This window comes from Ranitomeya variabilis, chromosome 6, assembly GCF_051348905.1.
Source record: "Ranitomeya variabilis isolate aRanVar5 chromosome 6, aRanVar5.hap1, whole genome shotgun sequence".
NCBI classification, from domain to species: Eukaryota; Metazoa; Chordata; class Amphibia; order Anura; family Dendrobatidae; genus Ranitomeya; species Ranitomeya variabilis.
This window is the reverse complement of record NC_135237.1, coordinates 556410784-556429371: the sequence shown is the minus strand read 5'-3', so window position 1 is coordinate 556429371 and position 18588 is coordinate 556410784. Positions and strand designations below refer to the sequence as shown.

The 18588-nt window shown below is 44.1% G+C and overlaps 1 protein-coding gene across 1 annotated transcript in view; it reads left to right on the top strand.

The window, feature by feature from the left end:
- COL22A1 (collagen type XXII alpha 1 chain) overlaps positions 1 to 17816 on the top strand; it is a 528277-nt gene extending 510461 nt beyond the window's left edge. Inside the window, exons 63-66 of the mRNA XM_077271275.1 lie at positions 7705 to 7771; positions 9096 to 9278; positions 13720 to 13797; positions 14899 to 17816. Coding sequence (XP_077127390.1) covers positions 7705 to 7771; positions 9096 to 9278; positions 13720 to 13797; positions 14899 to 15086 — 516 coding nt within the window. The 3' untranslated portion in view covers positions 15087 to 17816. The remainder of the gene's footprint in view (positions 1 to 7704; positions 7772 to 9095; positions 9279 to 13719; positions 13798 to 14898) is intronic.
- Positions 17817 to 18588: the final 772 nt, after the last annotated feature.

Here is an 18588-nt window from a genome sequence, read left to right as displayed (position 1 = left end):
GCGCAAACCAGTGCACCATCTGGCGGTGTCCACTGAGAAGTCGCCAGAGAGTATGCAGTGTGATAGAATTCTGTCCCGAAGCGAGCGGCAGAATTTTAGACGGAAAAATGGGTTGTGTTTCTATTGTGGTGATTCTACTCATGTTATATCAGCATGCTCTAAGCGCACTAAAAAGCTTGATAAATCTGTTTCCATTTGCACCTTACCGTCTAAGTTTATTTTATCTGTGACCCTGATTTGCTCTTTGTCATCTATTACCACGGACGCCTATGTCGACTCTGGCGCCGCTTTGAGTCTTATGGATTGGTCCTTTGCCAAACGCTGTGGGTATGATTTAGAGCCTTTGGAGACTCCTATTCCTCTGAAGGGGATTGACTCCACCCCATTGGCTAATAATAAACCACAATACTGGACACAAGTAACTATGCGTATTAATCCGGATCACCAGGAGATTATTCGCTTTCTGGTGCTGTATAATCTACATGATGATTTGGTGCTAGGATTGCCTTGGCTGCAATCTCACAACCCAGTCCTCGACTGGAGAGCTATGTCTGTGTTGAGCTGGGGATGTAAGGGGGCTCATGGGGATGTACCTGTGGTTTCCATTTCATCATCTATTCCCTCTGAAATTCCTGAGTTCCTGTCTGACTATCGTGACGTCTTTGAAGAATCCAAGCTTGGTTCGTTACCTCCGCACCGAGAGTGCGATTGTGCCATAGATTTAATCCCGGGTAGTAAATACCCAAAGGGTCGTTTGTTTAATCTGTCTGTGCTTGAACATGCTGCTATGCGAGAATATATAAAGGAGTCCTTGGAAAAGGGACATATTCGTCCATCGTCATCTCCCTTAGGAGCCGGTTTTTTCTTTGTGTCAAAAAAAGACGGCTCTTTGAGACCATGTATCGATTATCGGCTTTTGAACAAAATCACTGTTAAATATCAATACCCATTGCCGTTGCTGACTGATTTGTTTGCTCGCATAAAGGGGGCCAAGTGGTTCTCTAAGATTGACCTTCGTGGGGCGTATAATTTGGTGCGAATCAGGCAGGGGGATGAGTGGAAAACCGCATTTAATACGCCCGAGGGCCACTTTGAGTATTTAGTGATGCCTTTTGGTCTTTCAAATGCTCCGTCAGTTTTCCAGTCCTTTATGCATGATATTTTTCGCGATTATTTGGATAAATTTATGATTGTGTATCTGGATGATATTCTGATTTTTTCGGATGACTGGGACTCTCATGTCCAGCAAGTCAGGAGGGTTTTCCAGGTTTTGCGGTCTAATTCTTTGTGTGTGAAGGGTTCTAAGTGTGTTTTTGGGGTACAGAGGATTTCCTTTTTGGGATATATTTTTTCTCCCTCTTCCATTGAAATGGATCCTGTCAAGGTTCAAGCTATTTGTGATTGGACGCAGCCCTCTTCTCTTAAGAGTCTTCAGAAATTTTTGGGCTTTGCTAACTTTTATCGTCGATTTATTGCTGGTTTTTCGGATATTGCTAAGCCATTGACCGATTTGACTAAGAAGGGTGCTGATGTTGCTGATTGGTCCCCTGACGCTGTGGAGGCCTTTCGGGAGCTTAAGCGCCGTTTTTCCTCTGCCCCTGTGTTGCGTCAGCCTGATGTTGCTCTACCTTTTCAGGTTGAGGTCGACGCTTCTGAGATCGGAGCTGGGGCAGTGTTGTCGCAGAAAAGTTCTGACTGCTCCGTGATGAGGCCTTGTGCCTTCTTTTCCCGTAAATTTTCGCCCGCTGAGCGGAATTATGATGTTGGGAATCGGGAGCTTTTGGCCATGAAGTGGGCTTTTGAGGAGTGGCGCCATTGGCTTGAGGGGGCCAGACATCAGGTGGTGGTATTGACTGACCACAAAAATTTGATTTATCTTGAGACCGCCAGGCGCCTGAATCCTAGACAGGCGCGCTGGTCATTATTTTTCTCTCGGTTTAATTTTGTGGTGTCATACCTACCGGGTTCTAAGAATGTTAAGGCGGATGCCCTTTCTAGGAGTTTTGAGCCTGACTCGCCTGGTAACTCTGAGCCCACAGGTATCCTTAAGGATGGAGTGGTATTGTCAGCCGTTTCTCCAGACCTGCGGCGGGACTTGCAGGAGTTTCAGGCGGATAGACCGGATCGTTGCCCACCTGATAAACTGTTTGTTCCTGATGATTGGACCAGTAGAGTCATCTCTGAGGTTCATTCTTCTGCGTTGGCAGGTCATCCTGGCATTTTTGGTACCAGGGATTTGGTGGCAAGGTCCTTCTGGTGGCCTTCCCTGTCACGAGATGTGCGAGGCTTTGTGCAGTCTTGTGACGTTTGTGCTCGGGCCAAGCCTTGTTGTTCTCGGGCTAGTGGATTATTGTTGCCCTTGCCTATTCCTAAGAGGCCTTGGACGCACATCTCGATGGATTTTATTTCAGATCTGCCTGTTTCTCAGAAGATGTCTGTCATCTGGGTGGTGTGTGACCGTTTCTCTAAGATGGTCCATTTGGTTCCTCTGCCCAAGTTGCCTTCTTCTTCCGAGTTGGTTCCTCTGTTTTTTCAAAATGTTGTTCGTTTGCATGGTATTCCTGAGAATATCATTTCTGACAGAGGGACCCAATTCGTGTCTAGATTTTGGCGGGCATTCTGTGCTAGGATGGGCATAGATTTATCTTTTTCGTCCGCTTTCCATCCTCAGACGAATGGCCAGACCGAGCGGACTAATCAGACCCTGGAGACATATCTGAGGTGTTTTGTGTCTGCTGACCAGGATGATTGGGTTGCTTTTTTGCCATTGGCAGAGTTCGCTCTCAATAATCGGGCCAGCTCTGCCACTTTGGTGTCCCCGTTTTTCTGTAATTCGGGGTTTCATCCTCGATTTTCCTCTGGTCAGGTGGAATCTTCGGATTGTCCTGGAGTGGATGCTGTGGTGGAGAGATTGCATCAGATCTGGGGTCAGGTGGTGGACAATTTGAGGTTGTCCCAGGAGAAGACTCAGCTTTTTGCCAACCGCCACCGTCGTGTTGGTCCTCGGCTTTGTGTTGGGGATTTGGTGTGGTTGTCTTCTCGTTTTGTCCCTATGAGGGTCTCTTCTCCTAAGTTTAAGCCTCGGTTCATCGGCCCGTATAAGATATTGGAGATTCTTAACCCTGTTTCCTTCCGTTTGGACCTCCCTGCATCCTTTTCTATTCATAACGTTTTTCATCGGTCATTATTGCGCAGGTATGAGGTACCGGTTGTGCCTTCCGTTGAGCCTCCTGCTCCGGTGTTGGTTGAGGGTGAGTTGGAGTACGTTGTGGAGAAAATCTTAGACTCTCGTGTTTCCAGACGGAGACTCCAGTATCTGGTCAAGTGGAAGGGATACGGCCAGGAGGATAATTCTTGGGTGAATGCATCTGATGTTCATGCCTCTGATTTGGTTCGTGCCTTTCATAGGGCCCATCCTGATCGCCCTGGTGTTTCTGGTGAGGGTTCGGTGCCCCCTCCTTGAGGGGGGGGGTACTGTTGTGAATTTGGATTCTGGGCTCCCCCGGTGGCTACTGGTGGAATTGAACTGGTGCCTTCATCTTCTCTGTTCACCTGTTCCCATCAAGATGTGGGAGTCGCTATATAACCTTGCTGCTCTGTTAGTTGCTTGCCGGTCAACAATGTTATCAGAAGCCTCTCTGTGCTTGTTCCTGCTCCTAGACAACTACTAGATAAGTTGGACTCTTGTCCATGTTTGTTTTTGCATTTTTTGTTCCAGTTCACAGCTGTAGTTTCGTTACTGTGTCTGGAAAGCTCTTGTGAACAGGAATTGCCACTCTGGTGTTATGAGTTAATGCCAGAGTTTTAAAGTAATTTCTGGATGGTGTTTTGATAGGGTTTTCAGCTGACCATGAAAGTGTCCTTTCTGTCTTCTGCTATGTAGTAAGTGGACCTCAAATTTGCTAAACCTATTTTCATACTACGTTTGTTATTTCATCTTAATTCACCGCCAATACATGTGGGGGGCCTCTGTCTCCTTTCGGGGTATTTCTCTAGAGGTGAGCTAGGACTAATATTTTCCTCTGCTAGCATTATTTAGTCCTCCGGCTGGTGCTGGGCATCTAGAATCAACGTAGGCATGCTACCCGGCCACTGCTAGTTGTGCGTTAGGTTTAGTTCATGGTCAGCTCAGTTCCCATCTTCCAAGAGCTAGTTCCTATATATGCTGATGCTATGTTCTCTTGCCATTGAGAACATGACAGTCTCCGGTTGGCGACGGTGTCTGTGAGATTCCGCATCCTGGGCTTGTCTGGCAGCAGTTTGTTGTGTCTCCTGTTGGCGATGTTTTCTGTGAGATTCCACATCCTGGGCTTGTCTGGAGGCAGTTTGTTGTGGTGTCTCCTGTTCCCGATGTTGTCGTTTCCTTGCTGCTCCTTTTCGGTCATCCTCATTGGCGTATTTTCATTTACGACCCATTCTAAGATAGAAACACAGGGAGATGCCGCCCATACAGGGAGACGCAGGCACACACCCTACACAATGGCGGCACTTGACAACAGTGGAGGACAATGATGATTCCAGAATTCGCGGCAGACTGTGCCCGTCGCTGATTGGTCGAGGCCGGCTGCCTCGACCAATCAGCAAGGCGGGATTTCCAAGACAGACAATTAGACCCTTTGACAACACAATGGCGGCACTTGACAGCAGTGGAGGACAATGATGATTCCAGAATTCGCGGCAGACTGTGCCCGTCGCTGATTGGTCGAGGCCGGCTGGCCTCGACCAATCAAAGACTGTGCCCGTCGCTGATTGGTCGAGGCCTGGCGGCCTCAACCAATCAGCGACGCGGGATTTCCAGGACAGACAGACAATTGAACCCTTAGACAATTATATAGATACTAGATTGTGGCCCGATTCTAACGCATCGGGTATTCTAGAATATGCATGTCTCTGTAGTATATGGACAATGATGATTCCAGAATTCACGGCAGACTGTGCCCGTCGCTGATTGGTCGAGGCAACCTTTATGACATCATCATCGCCATGGCAACCATTATGACATCTACGTCGATACTGTGCCCGTCGCTGATTGGTCGAGGCGAATTCGCGGCAGACTGTGCCCGTCGCTGATTGGTCGAGGCAACCTTTATGACATCATCATCGCCATGGCAACCATTATGACATCTACGTTGATACTGTGCCCGTCGCTGATTGGTCGAGGCCTGGCAGCCTCGACCAATCAGAGACGCGGGATTTCTACGTCGATACTGTGCCCGTCGCTGATTGGTCGAGGCCCAGGCGGCCTCGACCAATCAGAGACGCGGGATTTCCAGGACAGACAGACAGAAAAACCCTTAGACAATTATAACACCTTTATAACATCCAGGTGTTGATGTACTACAAGTTGTATACCCCTGTTTACCTTTGTATTCAGTTTCCAAAAGAAAGCGCCAACATTTACCTGTGGCAAATCTATAGATCTATGTCCAAGGATTTATAGATACTTAAGACATGACATATGTTTTCGGGCAAACCAGAGGCCATCTATTGATCAGTCAAATGAAAATTAAACTACCAATATGTTGGCAACGCCTTGCTCATCCTAACCAGATAAACTTATTTGCAGAGGAATTTTTGAATAGCCAAACCAGAAATAACCATTTCTAGGAAAAACCATGACCAGTCAAGCTAAAAATATCAATCTGTAGATAGAGCATTGACCAATAAAACCAAATACATCCAGGTGTCTATCAATATCCATATGTTGGCAATGATGTGTCTAATTCAATGAGGAATACCTATTACTTAACAAAGCCCTTTTCAGTCAAAACAGGAAAACCCATTTGTTAGCAAAGTTTTAATTAGCAAATTCAAATATACATTTTTTTTTATAGTCAAGCAACAAATACCAATCTGTTTGCAATGTTTGACCCGAAAATGAGAAGTATCCATCTGTGGTCAAAGTCTTGATCAGTAGACCAATGAATATCCATCTGTAGGCAAAGCCTTGAACAGTCACACCAGAAATAACTATTTGCAGGAAAAAACATGACTAATTAAACCATAATTTCTTATCTGTAGACAGATCCTTGATCATCCAAACATGATACCCACATTTGCCCATCTGTAGTCCAAGGCTTAGCCAACCAAATAGGAATTATCCATATTTATTTCAAGATATAACTAACCCGACCAGAAATACCCTTTTGTTGACAGAGCCCTTATCAGTCGAACCAGAAACCCCCATTTGTTGGCAAAGACTTGATCGGCAAAGCCAAGTATACCCATTTGTAGGAAAAACCATGACCGAAGAAGGTACAAAGCACACTAGAAACATCCATCTGATAACAGAGCCTTGACCAGTCAAACTAAAGATACCAATCTGTCTGAAGAGCTAGACAAAAATTGAGAAGTACTCATCTGTAAACAAAGTCTTGATCAGTATAGAATCTGTATGTAGGCAAATCTTTCCACAGTCAAGCCAGAAAAAAACACCTATAGATAAAACCTTGACCGGTCTCACTAGGAACACCCATCTAAAGACAGCTATTTGACCAGCCAAACCAGAAATACCCATCTGTAGAGTCTTTACAAGCTCCACTAGGAACACTGAGCTAAAGCCAGATATCTATTGGTGGCACATTGACCAGCTAAGCCCAAAACATCCATCTGCTAGATGAGTTTCTTTGGTTTGGTTGCTCATCCAAATCATGTTTTAAGGCTCTTTAATTCAGGTTATAGAGAGACAATTTTCTACTTTTTGGTAGTGAGTTATCTTGCATCTTTTTGCCAGAAATCATTGTCCTAAAAACTCTCTTCTTGTAGCAGAAGTGCAGAAACTAAGCAACATGCACTACACCAAGGGCTGACATACCATTGGTACACCCTGTGCAGCCGCATGGGGACCCAAGAGGTAACGATGCCCATGTTCACTTTCATGCAGGAGGAATGATGCATTATGATGAGCTATTGGACTGCAAAGGGCCCATTTATTGTTCTTGCACAGGAGACTTCTTCTCCCTGCACCCGATGCTGCACTACGCCACAATAATAGGGAGACATTGTATATTTATTATTTATTATTATGTCATTGAGTTGCGCAATTCTGAGAGGTTTCATAAATAAATAATCCGCAAGTTAAAGGGAGTGTTCACTCCTTTATTTTTTACGCTAGGCATAGCATGTTCTAAAAATAAGAAATAACTATGCTCACCAACCAATTCCCCATCGTTCCGCTATAGCACTGCCCGGTCTCCCATTGTTCTCCTCGCTTCCTCAATGTGCTGTTGCAACCATTAAGTAGTCACAGCGGTGGGCAACTGGAAAAGAGGTCATGGTATTAGTTTCTCAAAATATCACTGCAAAGATACCTTCCCCATATTTGCTAATAATGCTGTTCCTCTGCCGAAGAAACTTCTGCACAGGTTCTCCCACCCAAGAGAATGTGATAAGCCAGGGATGGACCCTCACTCATTCTCTTGATGGACCCAGTTTCTCTCAAAAGATCCCATAGCAGCGGAATGAGCTGCCTCTATGTTATACTGTATTTGCCCTGGATTTCTATTATTGGCTGATATCTTCTCCAAATGTCAGGTTTCATTCTCCTGTACATTTTAATTTCTAGAAACTCTGGCCAAGAAACTGTGACCTTTGTGATTAACCAAATCTTTCATAATTGCTTAATCTTTTTTTAATGGTTCTCATGTAGCTCGGATCTTAAACTTTGTGAATGTAGAAAGAAAAGCATTTTCTCATTCCTTTTAGGGAGATACGCCTTCAATTGATACTTTAAGAAGATTAATTCAAGAAGAATTAGGAAAGCAACTTGAAGGTAGGTAAAAAAATATATAAAAAATCACTAAGTCTTTCTTGTGGGTAATGGATTTAGTCAGTTTTTCCCAGTGAAATCTCCTAAATTTTGCATCCAAAAGCGTAGGAACCTCCTTGGGTGAAGAGTTTGGCCACATCACTGCTAGATGTCATGGAACTCAACCAAAACTTCTTACTTCTCTAGTTCTTCTACAGCTGTATTAATGTCAGGACACAAGCGGAACCCATACATCTATTTTAGACCCTAGGCTTAAAAATACGTTTTAAACCTCAAAACAGAAACCTATGCTAAGGTCAGATACCAGACTAGACCCATAAACAAATCTGAGACCTCAAACCAGACCCTCTAAATCAGGTGCCTAGTGTGTCTGTGTGATGGGGAAGGTAGCACAGGGGAGGTCGTCCGTGGCAAAAAAAACAGTGGAGCAAAATTTTAGAAGAGAAAAAAAAGAAACTTGCATAGGCATCACAAGCACCGAAATCTTGAGGCAATGCACATACCGCAGACTTTTGGCTAGGTGTCCTGGGTCCTATGCTAGAGTAGGGATGTATAGGCTTCATAACTCAAAAGTCTTGATCTTGTAAGCCACCGGATGCTGAAGACGTGAGACCTGCAATACGTCAGCATCTCGGCATAGGTGGCGCAAATACATCACTGCATTGCACCACCTGTGGCGATCCTCTCTGTGTGCAGCGGAGGTGAAGACTCAGACTCAGAAAGAAATTATGCCACCTTTGTTCCAACTCCATGGACAAGTTTAAGTTTAGATTTAGCTAAAGGTGGCATAATTCCTTTAGTAGGGGTTCCTCAGGGGGCGTCATTACTTTTTAAGCAGACACTGAAGGGGCATTAATCATTTCTAATGGGAGCAGGCACACAGAGCATTATTACTGGGACTGGAGGTGCAATACTTGCCTTGTCTCAAACGCTGCACTTATCCAGAGCACCAACATTAAGATTTGACCCAGTAATATAATCAAACCTCACACCAGACTATAAATTGACCTACTTGCTCTCGGCTCTCTTTCGACTTTGAGTTCTGCATTGGGTCCTGTTGCCCTTCATCATCAGAATGTAGAGTGTCACACTCGATCTCTCGGCTCTGGATGTAATCAGGATCCAATAATACTCGGAGCTGAACAAGATCTGGCTGATATCTATTGAATATTTATCCAATGACGTCTACTGATTTTTTTTTAATTTTAGGACTGCCTCCAAGGGGCAGCCGGCAACAGTTGCAGTGACAAATGATTGGTTGTTATAGATTTTTAAAAATGGTCACACACAACTTTTTTGTGTTTTTTTTTCTCCCATTACTTTTCAGCTAAATTATCCTACCTCATGTCTCAGATGCAACCAGCTCACATTAAATCCTCTCAGGGTAGACCAGGACCACCAGGTACTCCTGGGAAAGATGGAAATGATGGAAGATCGGGTCCACCAGGAGAGCCGGGAATGCCTGGGCCAATGGGACCAGAGGGGCCTTCGGGACCCATAGGTCCAAAAGGTTAGAGGATAAACATGTTTATTGTTATTATCATCTTCATGTGTGTATAACATTTAATTTCCATGTTAATAAATGGGGGGTTCCCTATTTCAGACCCCTATTTGTTATCCATATTAAAGAGGGAACCATACGGAACAGCTTTACATGGACACTACTGATTTCAGTAACAAATGTATGATGCTTTCTTTTGCCTGTGGTGGGGATGCAGGGAAAGTTAAAGGGAACCTGTCACCCCCCCCAGGCGTTTTTAACTAAAAGAGCCACCTTGTGCAGCAGTAATGCTGCATTCTGACAAGATGGCTCTTTTAGTTCTGGGTGCTGTAACTAGAGAAATAATCAGTTCTGTAATTTGTCCTAAATACCTTGTCTTCAGTCCTGGAGGCAGGCCTTTCCCCCCTGCTACAGACGCCACACAGCCGTCACTCAAATCTTCTTGGCGCCGGGCGCAGCCTCCTCACCGCTGTTTTGAAATGAGCCGGCGCCTGCGCTCTTTTCTCCTGCCTTGGGCAGGCGCAGTGAGCGCTGCCCGTCTTTCCTCATATGCAGCCCAGCTGACTGCGCCTGTGCGGCCGCCCTGCCTGTTAATCCCAGCCCCGCAATGTGAACAAATCAGAAGACACTGCAGGGCTGGGATTCACAAGCAGGGAAAATAGTGGAGTGATCAGAAAATGACAGATGTGAGGTCGAAATGACAAGTGTTAGGGGGGAATAAGAGGAGTGAGGGGCAGAGGCGTAGCTAGAGCTTTTGCCGCCCGGGGCTGTTCCCGAGTTTGGCGCCCCCCCCCCCCCGGGCTCAATACACACAAAGGCTACCAAAAATAGTCAGGACAACACGCACAGAAACAAAACTCTATTTCTTCACTCAGCTGATGTTCAAAAGACAGACCAGACACCATATCACCACAGTGACCTATAATACTATCTACAAGGCACAAATACCGCCACACCATGACCAGATGACATTACCACCACAGTGATCGAATAATATCAAATACAAGGAACAAACACCACAACATCATGACCAGACCACATATTACCACCACATAGTGACTGAATACTACAATACTGATCAATAATAATAAAAAAACACAATACTATCACCATAAGTGCCATTATACACAGGAGATCTGTACTTAGTATGCAGTGTCTGTGTATAGGTAATACAGTGATCACCGGTGACATACACAGGACCTCAGTATATAGTATACAGTGTATAGTGTCAGTGTATAGGTAACACACTGACTCACCAGTGACGTCTCTAGGTGAAGTCCTTCATCTTTCATCCAGCACAGACCGCCATCACTTCATCCAGCCAAGACTCGTCTCTGCAGGAAATAACACAGTTATCTCGAGTTCCACTTGCAGAACACATTACTTAATTTTCCCAACTTCTACATTACACCACATGAAGAAGGCGACATAGTGTCACTCTGCACAGTAATAGGACCACCCCACCATTTAAAACAGTATACTCAAAAAATAAAATAAATACATCACTGCAGTAATAATATCCCTTAATTAGCCCCTATGGTAATAATATTCGCCATCCTGGCCCCCGTGTGTCTCATTCCTGGCTTCAGCCATATGTTCTCCCATTCTGCCCTAATGAGTATCCATCCTGCCCCATATGATCTTCCCATCCTGCCCCATCTGTCTCCATCCTGCCCCATGATCCTGCCCCATCTGTCTCCAATCCTGCCTCCAGTGTCTCCAGTCATGACGCCATGTCTGTCATCCTGCCCCCTGTGTCTCCAATCATGCCCCGTTTCTCCATTCTGCCCCTGTGTCAAGCATTCTGCACCAGTGTCAAGCATTCTGCACCAGTGTCCAGCATTCTGCACCAGTGTCCAGCATTCTGCACCAGTGTCCAGCGTTCTGCCCCAGTGTCCAGCGTTCTGCCCCAGTGTCCAGCATTCTGCCCCAGTGTCCAGCGTTCTGCCCCAGTGTCCAGCGTTCTGCCCCAGTGTCCAGCGTTCTGCCCCAGTGTCCAGCGTTCTGCCCCAGTGTCCAGCTTTTTGCCCCAGTGTCCAGCTTTCTGCCCCAGTGTCCAGCTTTCTGCCCCAGTGTCCAGCGTTCTGCCCCAGTGTCCAGCGTTCTGCCCCAGTGTCCAGCGTTCTGCCCCAGTGTCCAGCTTTCTGCCCCAGTGTCCAGCGTTCTGCCCCAGTGTCCAGCGTTCTGCCCCAGTGTCCAGCTTTCTGCCCCAGTGTCCAGCGTTCTGCCCCAGTGTCCAGCGTTCTGCCCCAGTGTCCAGCGTTCTGCCCCCCTGTGTCCAGCGTTCTGCCCCCCTGTGTCCAGCGTTCTGCCCCCCTGTGTCCAGCGTTCTGCCCCCCTGTGTCCAGCGTTCTGCCCCCCTGTGTCCAGCTTCCTGTCCCCCTGTGTCCAGCTTCCTGCCCCCCTGTGTCCAGCTTTCTGCCCCCCTGTGTCCAGCTTCCTGCCCCGGGCCCCCCGGATCGCCGCTCTCAATAAAAAAAAAAAAAAACAAGTTCTGCTTACCTGACTCTCTCTGGTTATCGGTGGGGGCGGCCATCTTCCTGAGGCCGCGCATGCGCAGATAGAGTGCTCTGCTGCCCGGGGCTTCAGGAAAATGGCCGCGGGATGCCGCGCGTGCGCAGATGGAGATCGCGGCGGCCATTTTTCTGAAGCCGAGATGCGAGCAGGTTCCCTTTAATAGAAATAAAAAATTCTGCGCCGCCAGCGACCCGCCCCCCGCATTGTGCCGCCCGGGGCGGACCGCCCTCCCCGCCCCTCCCTTCCTACGCCTCTGGTGAGGGGGAAAATAAAAGGAGTGAGGGGGAAAATGAGAGGTGTAGGGGAGAAAATGAGAGATGTGAGGGGGAAAATGAGACGCGTGATGGGAAAATAAGAGAAGTGAGGTGCTATAACTAACCACAGATATTTACTATGCCCAGGCAACGCCGGGCTCTTCAGCTAGTCTAATATATAAAGCTGAATGTGTGTGTATGTGTGTATGTCCGGGATTGGCTATGTTGTGATGCAAAATTTTAACCCCGCGCGTTCTAATTCACCAATCTACATAATGGGGAAAAAGTGAAAGGAAAAGTGTTGGAGGTAAATTGACAGCTGCCAGATGTGAACAAGGGGGACTTAAAGAATGAGAGTGATGGCGCCAAAGAGTATATACCGTACAGTTGCTAAGGTGGGGCCCCGACATGGGATACTCACCACACACGGGATATGAACACACACACAAAATGCACCACACACTACCATGTGCTTGAACACATATACCACCCTCAGCACACATTTCACCACACATACACCAACCTCGCCACATAAAAGTCAAAACACAAAAGTCGCCGCTCAAACGTCGCCACACGCAAAATTCGCCACATGCAAAACTCACCACATGCAAAACTAGGCTCACGGAAAACTCGCCACACGTGCAAAACTCGCCACACGCAAAACTTGCACATGCGGAAAAATTGCCACATGCACAAAAGTTGCAACACATGCAAAAGTTGCCTCACACAAAACTTGCACATACTCACAACGTACCACAAATGTACCATATAGGAAATCCGGCAGCTGTCAGTCACCTGACCAGTCTATTATGTGTATGTGTGAGCTAATATATACTGCCAGGGGGTGGGCTTCCTGTTGGCTGGGGATTTATCCGGCTGCCAATTTAGCTTACAAATACTGAGGTACAAATACTGACCAAATAACGTGTGAATGAGGTCTAATACAGGAGGACATGACATACAGGTATATACTATGTACAGGAGGAGATGACACACAGATATATACTATATACAGGGGAGATGACATACAGGTATATACTATATACAGGAGGAGATGACACACAGGTATATGCTATATACAGGAGGAGATAACATACAGGTACATACTATATACAGGAGGAGATGACTTACAGGTATATACTATATACAGGAGGAGATGACACACAGGTATATACTATATACAGGAGCAGATGACCCACAGGTATATACTATATACAGGAGGAGATGACTTACAGGTATATACTATATACAGGAGGAGATGACATACAGGTATATACTATATACAGGAGGAGCTCCGGTATGCTCCGGTATGCCTATATTGGATTGAGCCTTTATATTCAGAGCTTTCTTCTGTTTCACGTTTACTCTGCTCTGTAACCCAGTGATTCCCATCAGGGTTTGACCCTTGGATTGTCTGTTTACTCTTTGCCCAATGTACATGTCTGATTCCCTGATCTGGCACCCAGCAATCTCCTGACTATAGTTTTAGAGTAAGATTTTTCCATTGTCCCCACTTCTGTTTCTCGCTTGATATAGTGGAACTTCACCAACCAACAACTACTCCAAGGGTCTCTGCAGCAAAGTCCCAAAAAGGGTGATCCTTAGAACCTTTTTCAGAGTAAACTTTTGAGGTTTAGGTCCTATTATGTCATTTGTGCATCATTTTGTGTATTTTACAGGAGAAAGAGGAACTAAAGGTGAAAAGGGAGAACACGGAGTTGGTCAGAGAGGAGAAATGGGCCCACCTGGAATTCCAGGTATTTCAATAATTGTGTCTGTTGTAATTGCATTGGATTATTTTATCCTTGCATCTTACATGGTGATATTCCTAAACATTTCTGGCTGCTCATTAATAAATAATTAAGGGTTCTGCCCGTATCCAATGCTTAACGTGACTTAACAAGTCTACAAGCCCCATCCCTTTAACTGTACAAGTTTTCAGATGTTAAACCACCTTAATTGCAACTGGGGATAATATGCTAAACATGCCCAACTCCTACAAACCGAACACATGGACAAAAGAAAGTTAAAGAGTTTAGAACTTACTCAACACAAATCCAAGATGCTTTCTCAACATCAAGTGCAAGAGCATTGAGCAGATAAAGCTAAAGATGGAAATTAATGCTTTACTTCTTCATGCTCATTGAGCAGATGAAGCCTATGGCTGTACAAAGCACAGGCGTAACCCTGCGCAATGTGCATGCGCCTGATGTTTTTGAAGGATAGTCACGTATTCGTCTCGGTTAAGTTACAAACACATCTACTTCCTAATTCCACACCCAGTTTTGATATTGGCGTCTTGTTTAGAACAATAAACCCCAGCAGCACAACAGCATGCCAATGGTCTAGTTTCTTAAAGGCTAGTGACAAGTTTCCTTTTGAAGATTGGCAAGAACCTTAGACTCACTTGCATATATATGCATCACTATGGTTGTTTAACAATTAAAAATAAAACTTGTTTTGAAAATTTACCAAAGAGAAGGGCTCGTTATAAAAGAAAGAGGTAACAATAGTAGAATCATCCACTGCTCCAGTACTGCCACTTTGATGCTCTTTGTGGCGATTGGATGTGGTGATGTCCATTCCACTTAAGTAGGTGGCCTCCATGGTCAGGTGATTGGTGATTAGTAGGCCACCTTTTCTGATCCCAAGAGAGAATTTGAGCACTAGGTGATTCTAATGATAAGTACATAAGGGTTGAGGCAGTTTAGCTGAAGGACCATCTCCCCTTTATCCCTGCCAGTGGTTGAAATCTCATTGATCCTAAGAATAAACTGTTCTTGAGTTTGTCTAGCATAGCTGTATGTCAACTTATGTATCAACAGTAGAAATAAGTTCTAAAATATTTCTCTTCTTAGGTGTTCCTGGAGAACCTGGATATGCCAAAGATGGACTCCCTGGATCTTCGGGTCCTCAGGGTGAACCAGGATTGCCAGGATCAATTGGTCCTCAAGGACCACCTGGAATAAATGGACAGTGTGACCCATCACAATGTGCCTATTTTGCCAGCTTAGGGTCTAGACCAGGTAGTGTGAAAGGGACTTAATTCAAGGACATCCAAGAAGACACAAAAGGAGTGAATTAAACTTGAATTTATTGCTGGTTTAAACAACCTTCCAAAATGAAGGGTATTACTAATGCTCCATGCACGCCACAGAGTTTCTGACTTGGGGGGAAAAAATCCAGTTTCAATTTTGTTTGTTTTTTGATGGATGGAATCAATGATTACTGCCGGTCGGTCAAGGCTTTTGTTTCTAAGTGTTTCTACATTACGTGTGTCATTTATATATTCTTATTTAAAAGAAGGAGTTGTGCTTTGAAAGTACAAGATATTCTTTGGAGATATTTCGAAGGAGATGAAGTCCAAAGACAATTCAGATGCAACTTCTCAAGCAAATGATAGTTTCACCTGCTCCTGGTAACAGAAGTAGCCGAGAGCAATGTTCATTAAAGTGCAACAGCAAACGTTTATAGGGATTACCACTGCAAAGCCTACAAACTTTATTGGCCCTAATGTACTTTCTATAGACTATATGTTAATGACCTACAGCTCCCAGTTAGTTCCATCGTAACCACTTGCCTTCCATGTGAGTGACCACCTTTTTTAGTACGTGGTTACTACATTGTAATGAAAAGTTCTACCTACATAGAAAACATATGGTATTTTGAAGCAAAACAACAAAAGGTAAAAAAAACAAACGCAAAATAAAAAGCAAAAACACAAAAGAAAAAAGAAAAAAAAAAAAAAAAAAGTAAGCAAGAAGGATAGAAAGGAACAGAAAAGACTGGAAGCTATATGTGATGTGTCTGGAATAAAATTTTTGGAAGACAACAGGAGAGAAAAAGAAAGACATTGCCTGGTAAAAAAAACGTTATCGATAAGAAAAGTCGAAAAAGATATTCTTTGGGTAGAAAGGAGAAAAGGTTGAAGAACTGTGGCGATAACTCCCTTGAGTGTACGTACTTGCTCTTGACCTTCTTGGTGGCTTTACAGAAGAACTTGGCAACAGGTTTTGATCAGGTCTTGGCATGGGTCCTGTGTTACCCTTTACAATATTATTCATGTGATGAGGATTCCCAACTCACAGGACTAGCGGAGCCCAAAATAACGTTGGTTCCCCAAAGGCTATCCACCCCATTTATAGTAAAGTTCAACACCTGTAATTGCGAATGAGAGCAGTTGATGTTCTTCTATTCCAGTACAACTAAGTAGCCATGTCTAGTCTGCAATATTAGGGGGCATAGAGTTGCTATTTGCTATCGTATATCCCAGAGGGCTACCACACTTTTGTGAAGTGTTTGTTTCCATAATTATTGAATGATCACTATTTAGTTTTTGAAGACGGAAAAGTAGCCATTGTAACCAACCAAACATGACACCTCACTCCCTTCTCGGCATCCATTTGTAGAAAAGTCTCAGAACCTCTTGAATCCCAATACAAAATGTAAAACACACCCTCAACTTATCATGAGTCATTTAGAAGACTGATATCTATGTGATTGAGGGGTTTCTAAGCTTCTTTAGTCACCAGCATTCAAAGGGAAACTGCTACTTCCTGCTACAGTCCTTATAGCAACAACCCTTAACAGACCTCTTTGAGTTAGGAAATAAATAGGGTGACCCAAAAGACATGATGATATGATTAAATCTTCTCAGCCACCTCAACCCCTTGAAGTCAGAAGTGCCAAGATGTACCGCAATATTCTTCAAAGTGTTTCTTGTCTAAAACAAGTCAATAGGTCAAGAAGAATCTGGCATGTGAGTCTACCTGGTGCTTCTGATTGGCTGAGGAGGCTTACTCTGGGGTGGTACTTTATATTTGCATATGTTATGTGAAAAATTAGGAGGTCATTAGTGGAGGTTAATGCACCCTACTGGCTCTTTAAAGGTCCATCCAAGAAACAGTTGCCTTTTAAGCTGTCATTTCATCTAGTAGTGTCACATTAATCATTTATGGTAAAGCCCAACTGCTGATATAGAGGAACCAGAAATCATGTCAGCTCTTGTTGGGGCAGATACTTTTATGGTTTTATGTTGTTGCTTTTAAAAAAAATGTATTTTGCTGAAGATAAATTATTTGTTCATAAATGGAGAAGATATTACGGAGTTCAAAAAGTTGTGATTGATGGATTTATTTACCTTCCATTACTTTGGTGCTAGTTTTCAATTCTGTAGCTTTGAGGCGTAAACCTGGCGTATAAATTATGTGACCATCACACAAAGGCAACTTTTATGTATTTAAAAAATATATATATTGTATTGACATAAATACTTTTCTGTTAAATTTGGATTTTAATGTTGTTTTTATTGGGTGTCTTTGGTTCGGTTGATTTTTTTTTTGCTGTGAATTATTTTTTTATACAGCACTTTGCAAAAGATTAAACATTTGGAAAACATGCTGCACAGTAAGAATGCTCTCAAAAATAGAAGTGTTAATAAACTCTCCAAAATAGAAACGGATTCACCAAGGACGAAAAGTCGTGGAGTTATGGAAATCACAGGATGGAGACATGTTAATAATATGGAAATTATGAAAAAATGGAAATGCAATGCTCAAAATATCTCAATGTATTCAATATGGAGTATGAGCCACGTGCAGATATCCCGGCACCTACAGCATTGGCTCTTATCAATTAGATTAATTTTTGTTTGAAGAATATTCTGGCTACACTTATTAGAGGTGGATACACCAAGTCACAGGTCAGTGTGGACATACCGACTCAGGGTGTTGGTACAACAGGCTGGAAGGTATGTGGATCTGCAGGGACAAGGAAAACAGGCTATATTGGAACGCAAAAAAAAAAAAACAAGCAAGGCAAGACACACTGGAAACCACAAAATCAGGAAGATAATTGTGGAAGAAAGTGTTAGGTCTGAAGCAGCACATAGATGAAGATGTTAGGGTCTACAGCAAGTTGCAATTTTAGTGTGAAAAGACTCAAATAGCAGTTTTTTATGTTACAGGAAATGATGGGTTAACCAGCAGGTCTAAGGATTTGTAGAAATCACAGGAGTTTATGAAGACAAATGCCTACAATTAACAGTCATTAACTGTCAGATTAAGATGCTTATGGCCAACAATGGGTTTACCAGCTGGACTAGTCAAGCCAAATGTCTTAATAGCAGAAATCACAGAAGTCTGAGGAGGAAAATAGCAGATCTGAAGCAGCACACAGATGAAGGGGTTAAGATCTACAACAAGTTGCATTGTAATGTGAGCAGACTCAAATAGCAGTTTTTGATGTTACAGCAAATGATGGGTTAACCAGTAGGTCTGAGGGTTTGCAGAAATCACAGCAGTTTGCAAAGATGAATGCTGTGTGTTATGAACAGTCTTTAAGTATAGGTTTAATACACTTATGACAATTGATGGGTTAAGCAGCTGATCATATGGAGCTTTAGGTGCTAGCAGCAGAAATAACAGAAGTCTGAGGAGATGATAAAAGAAGAAGCTGAATGTTGACAGAGTCCAAGTACAAGGCAGCTGAACACAGTACGGAGTTAATTCTCAGACACAGGGGTGTGTCCAACAGGGCCTGTGGTCACT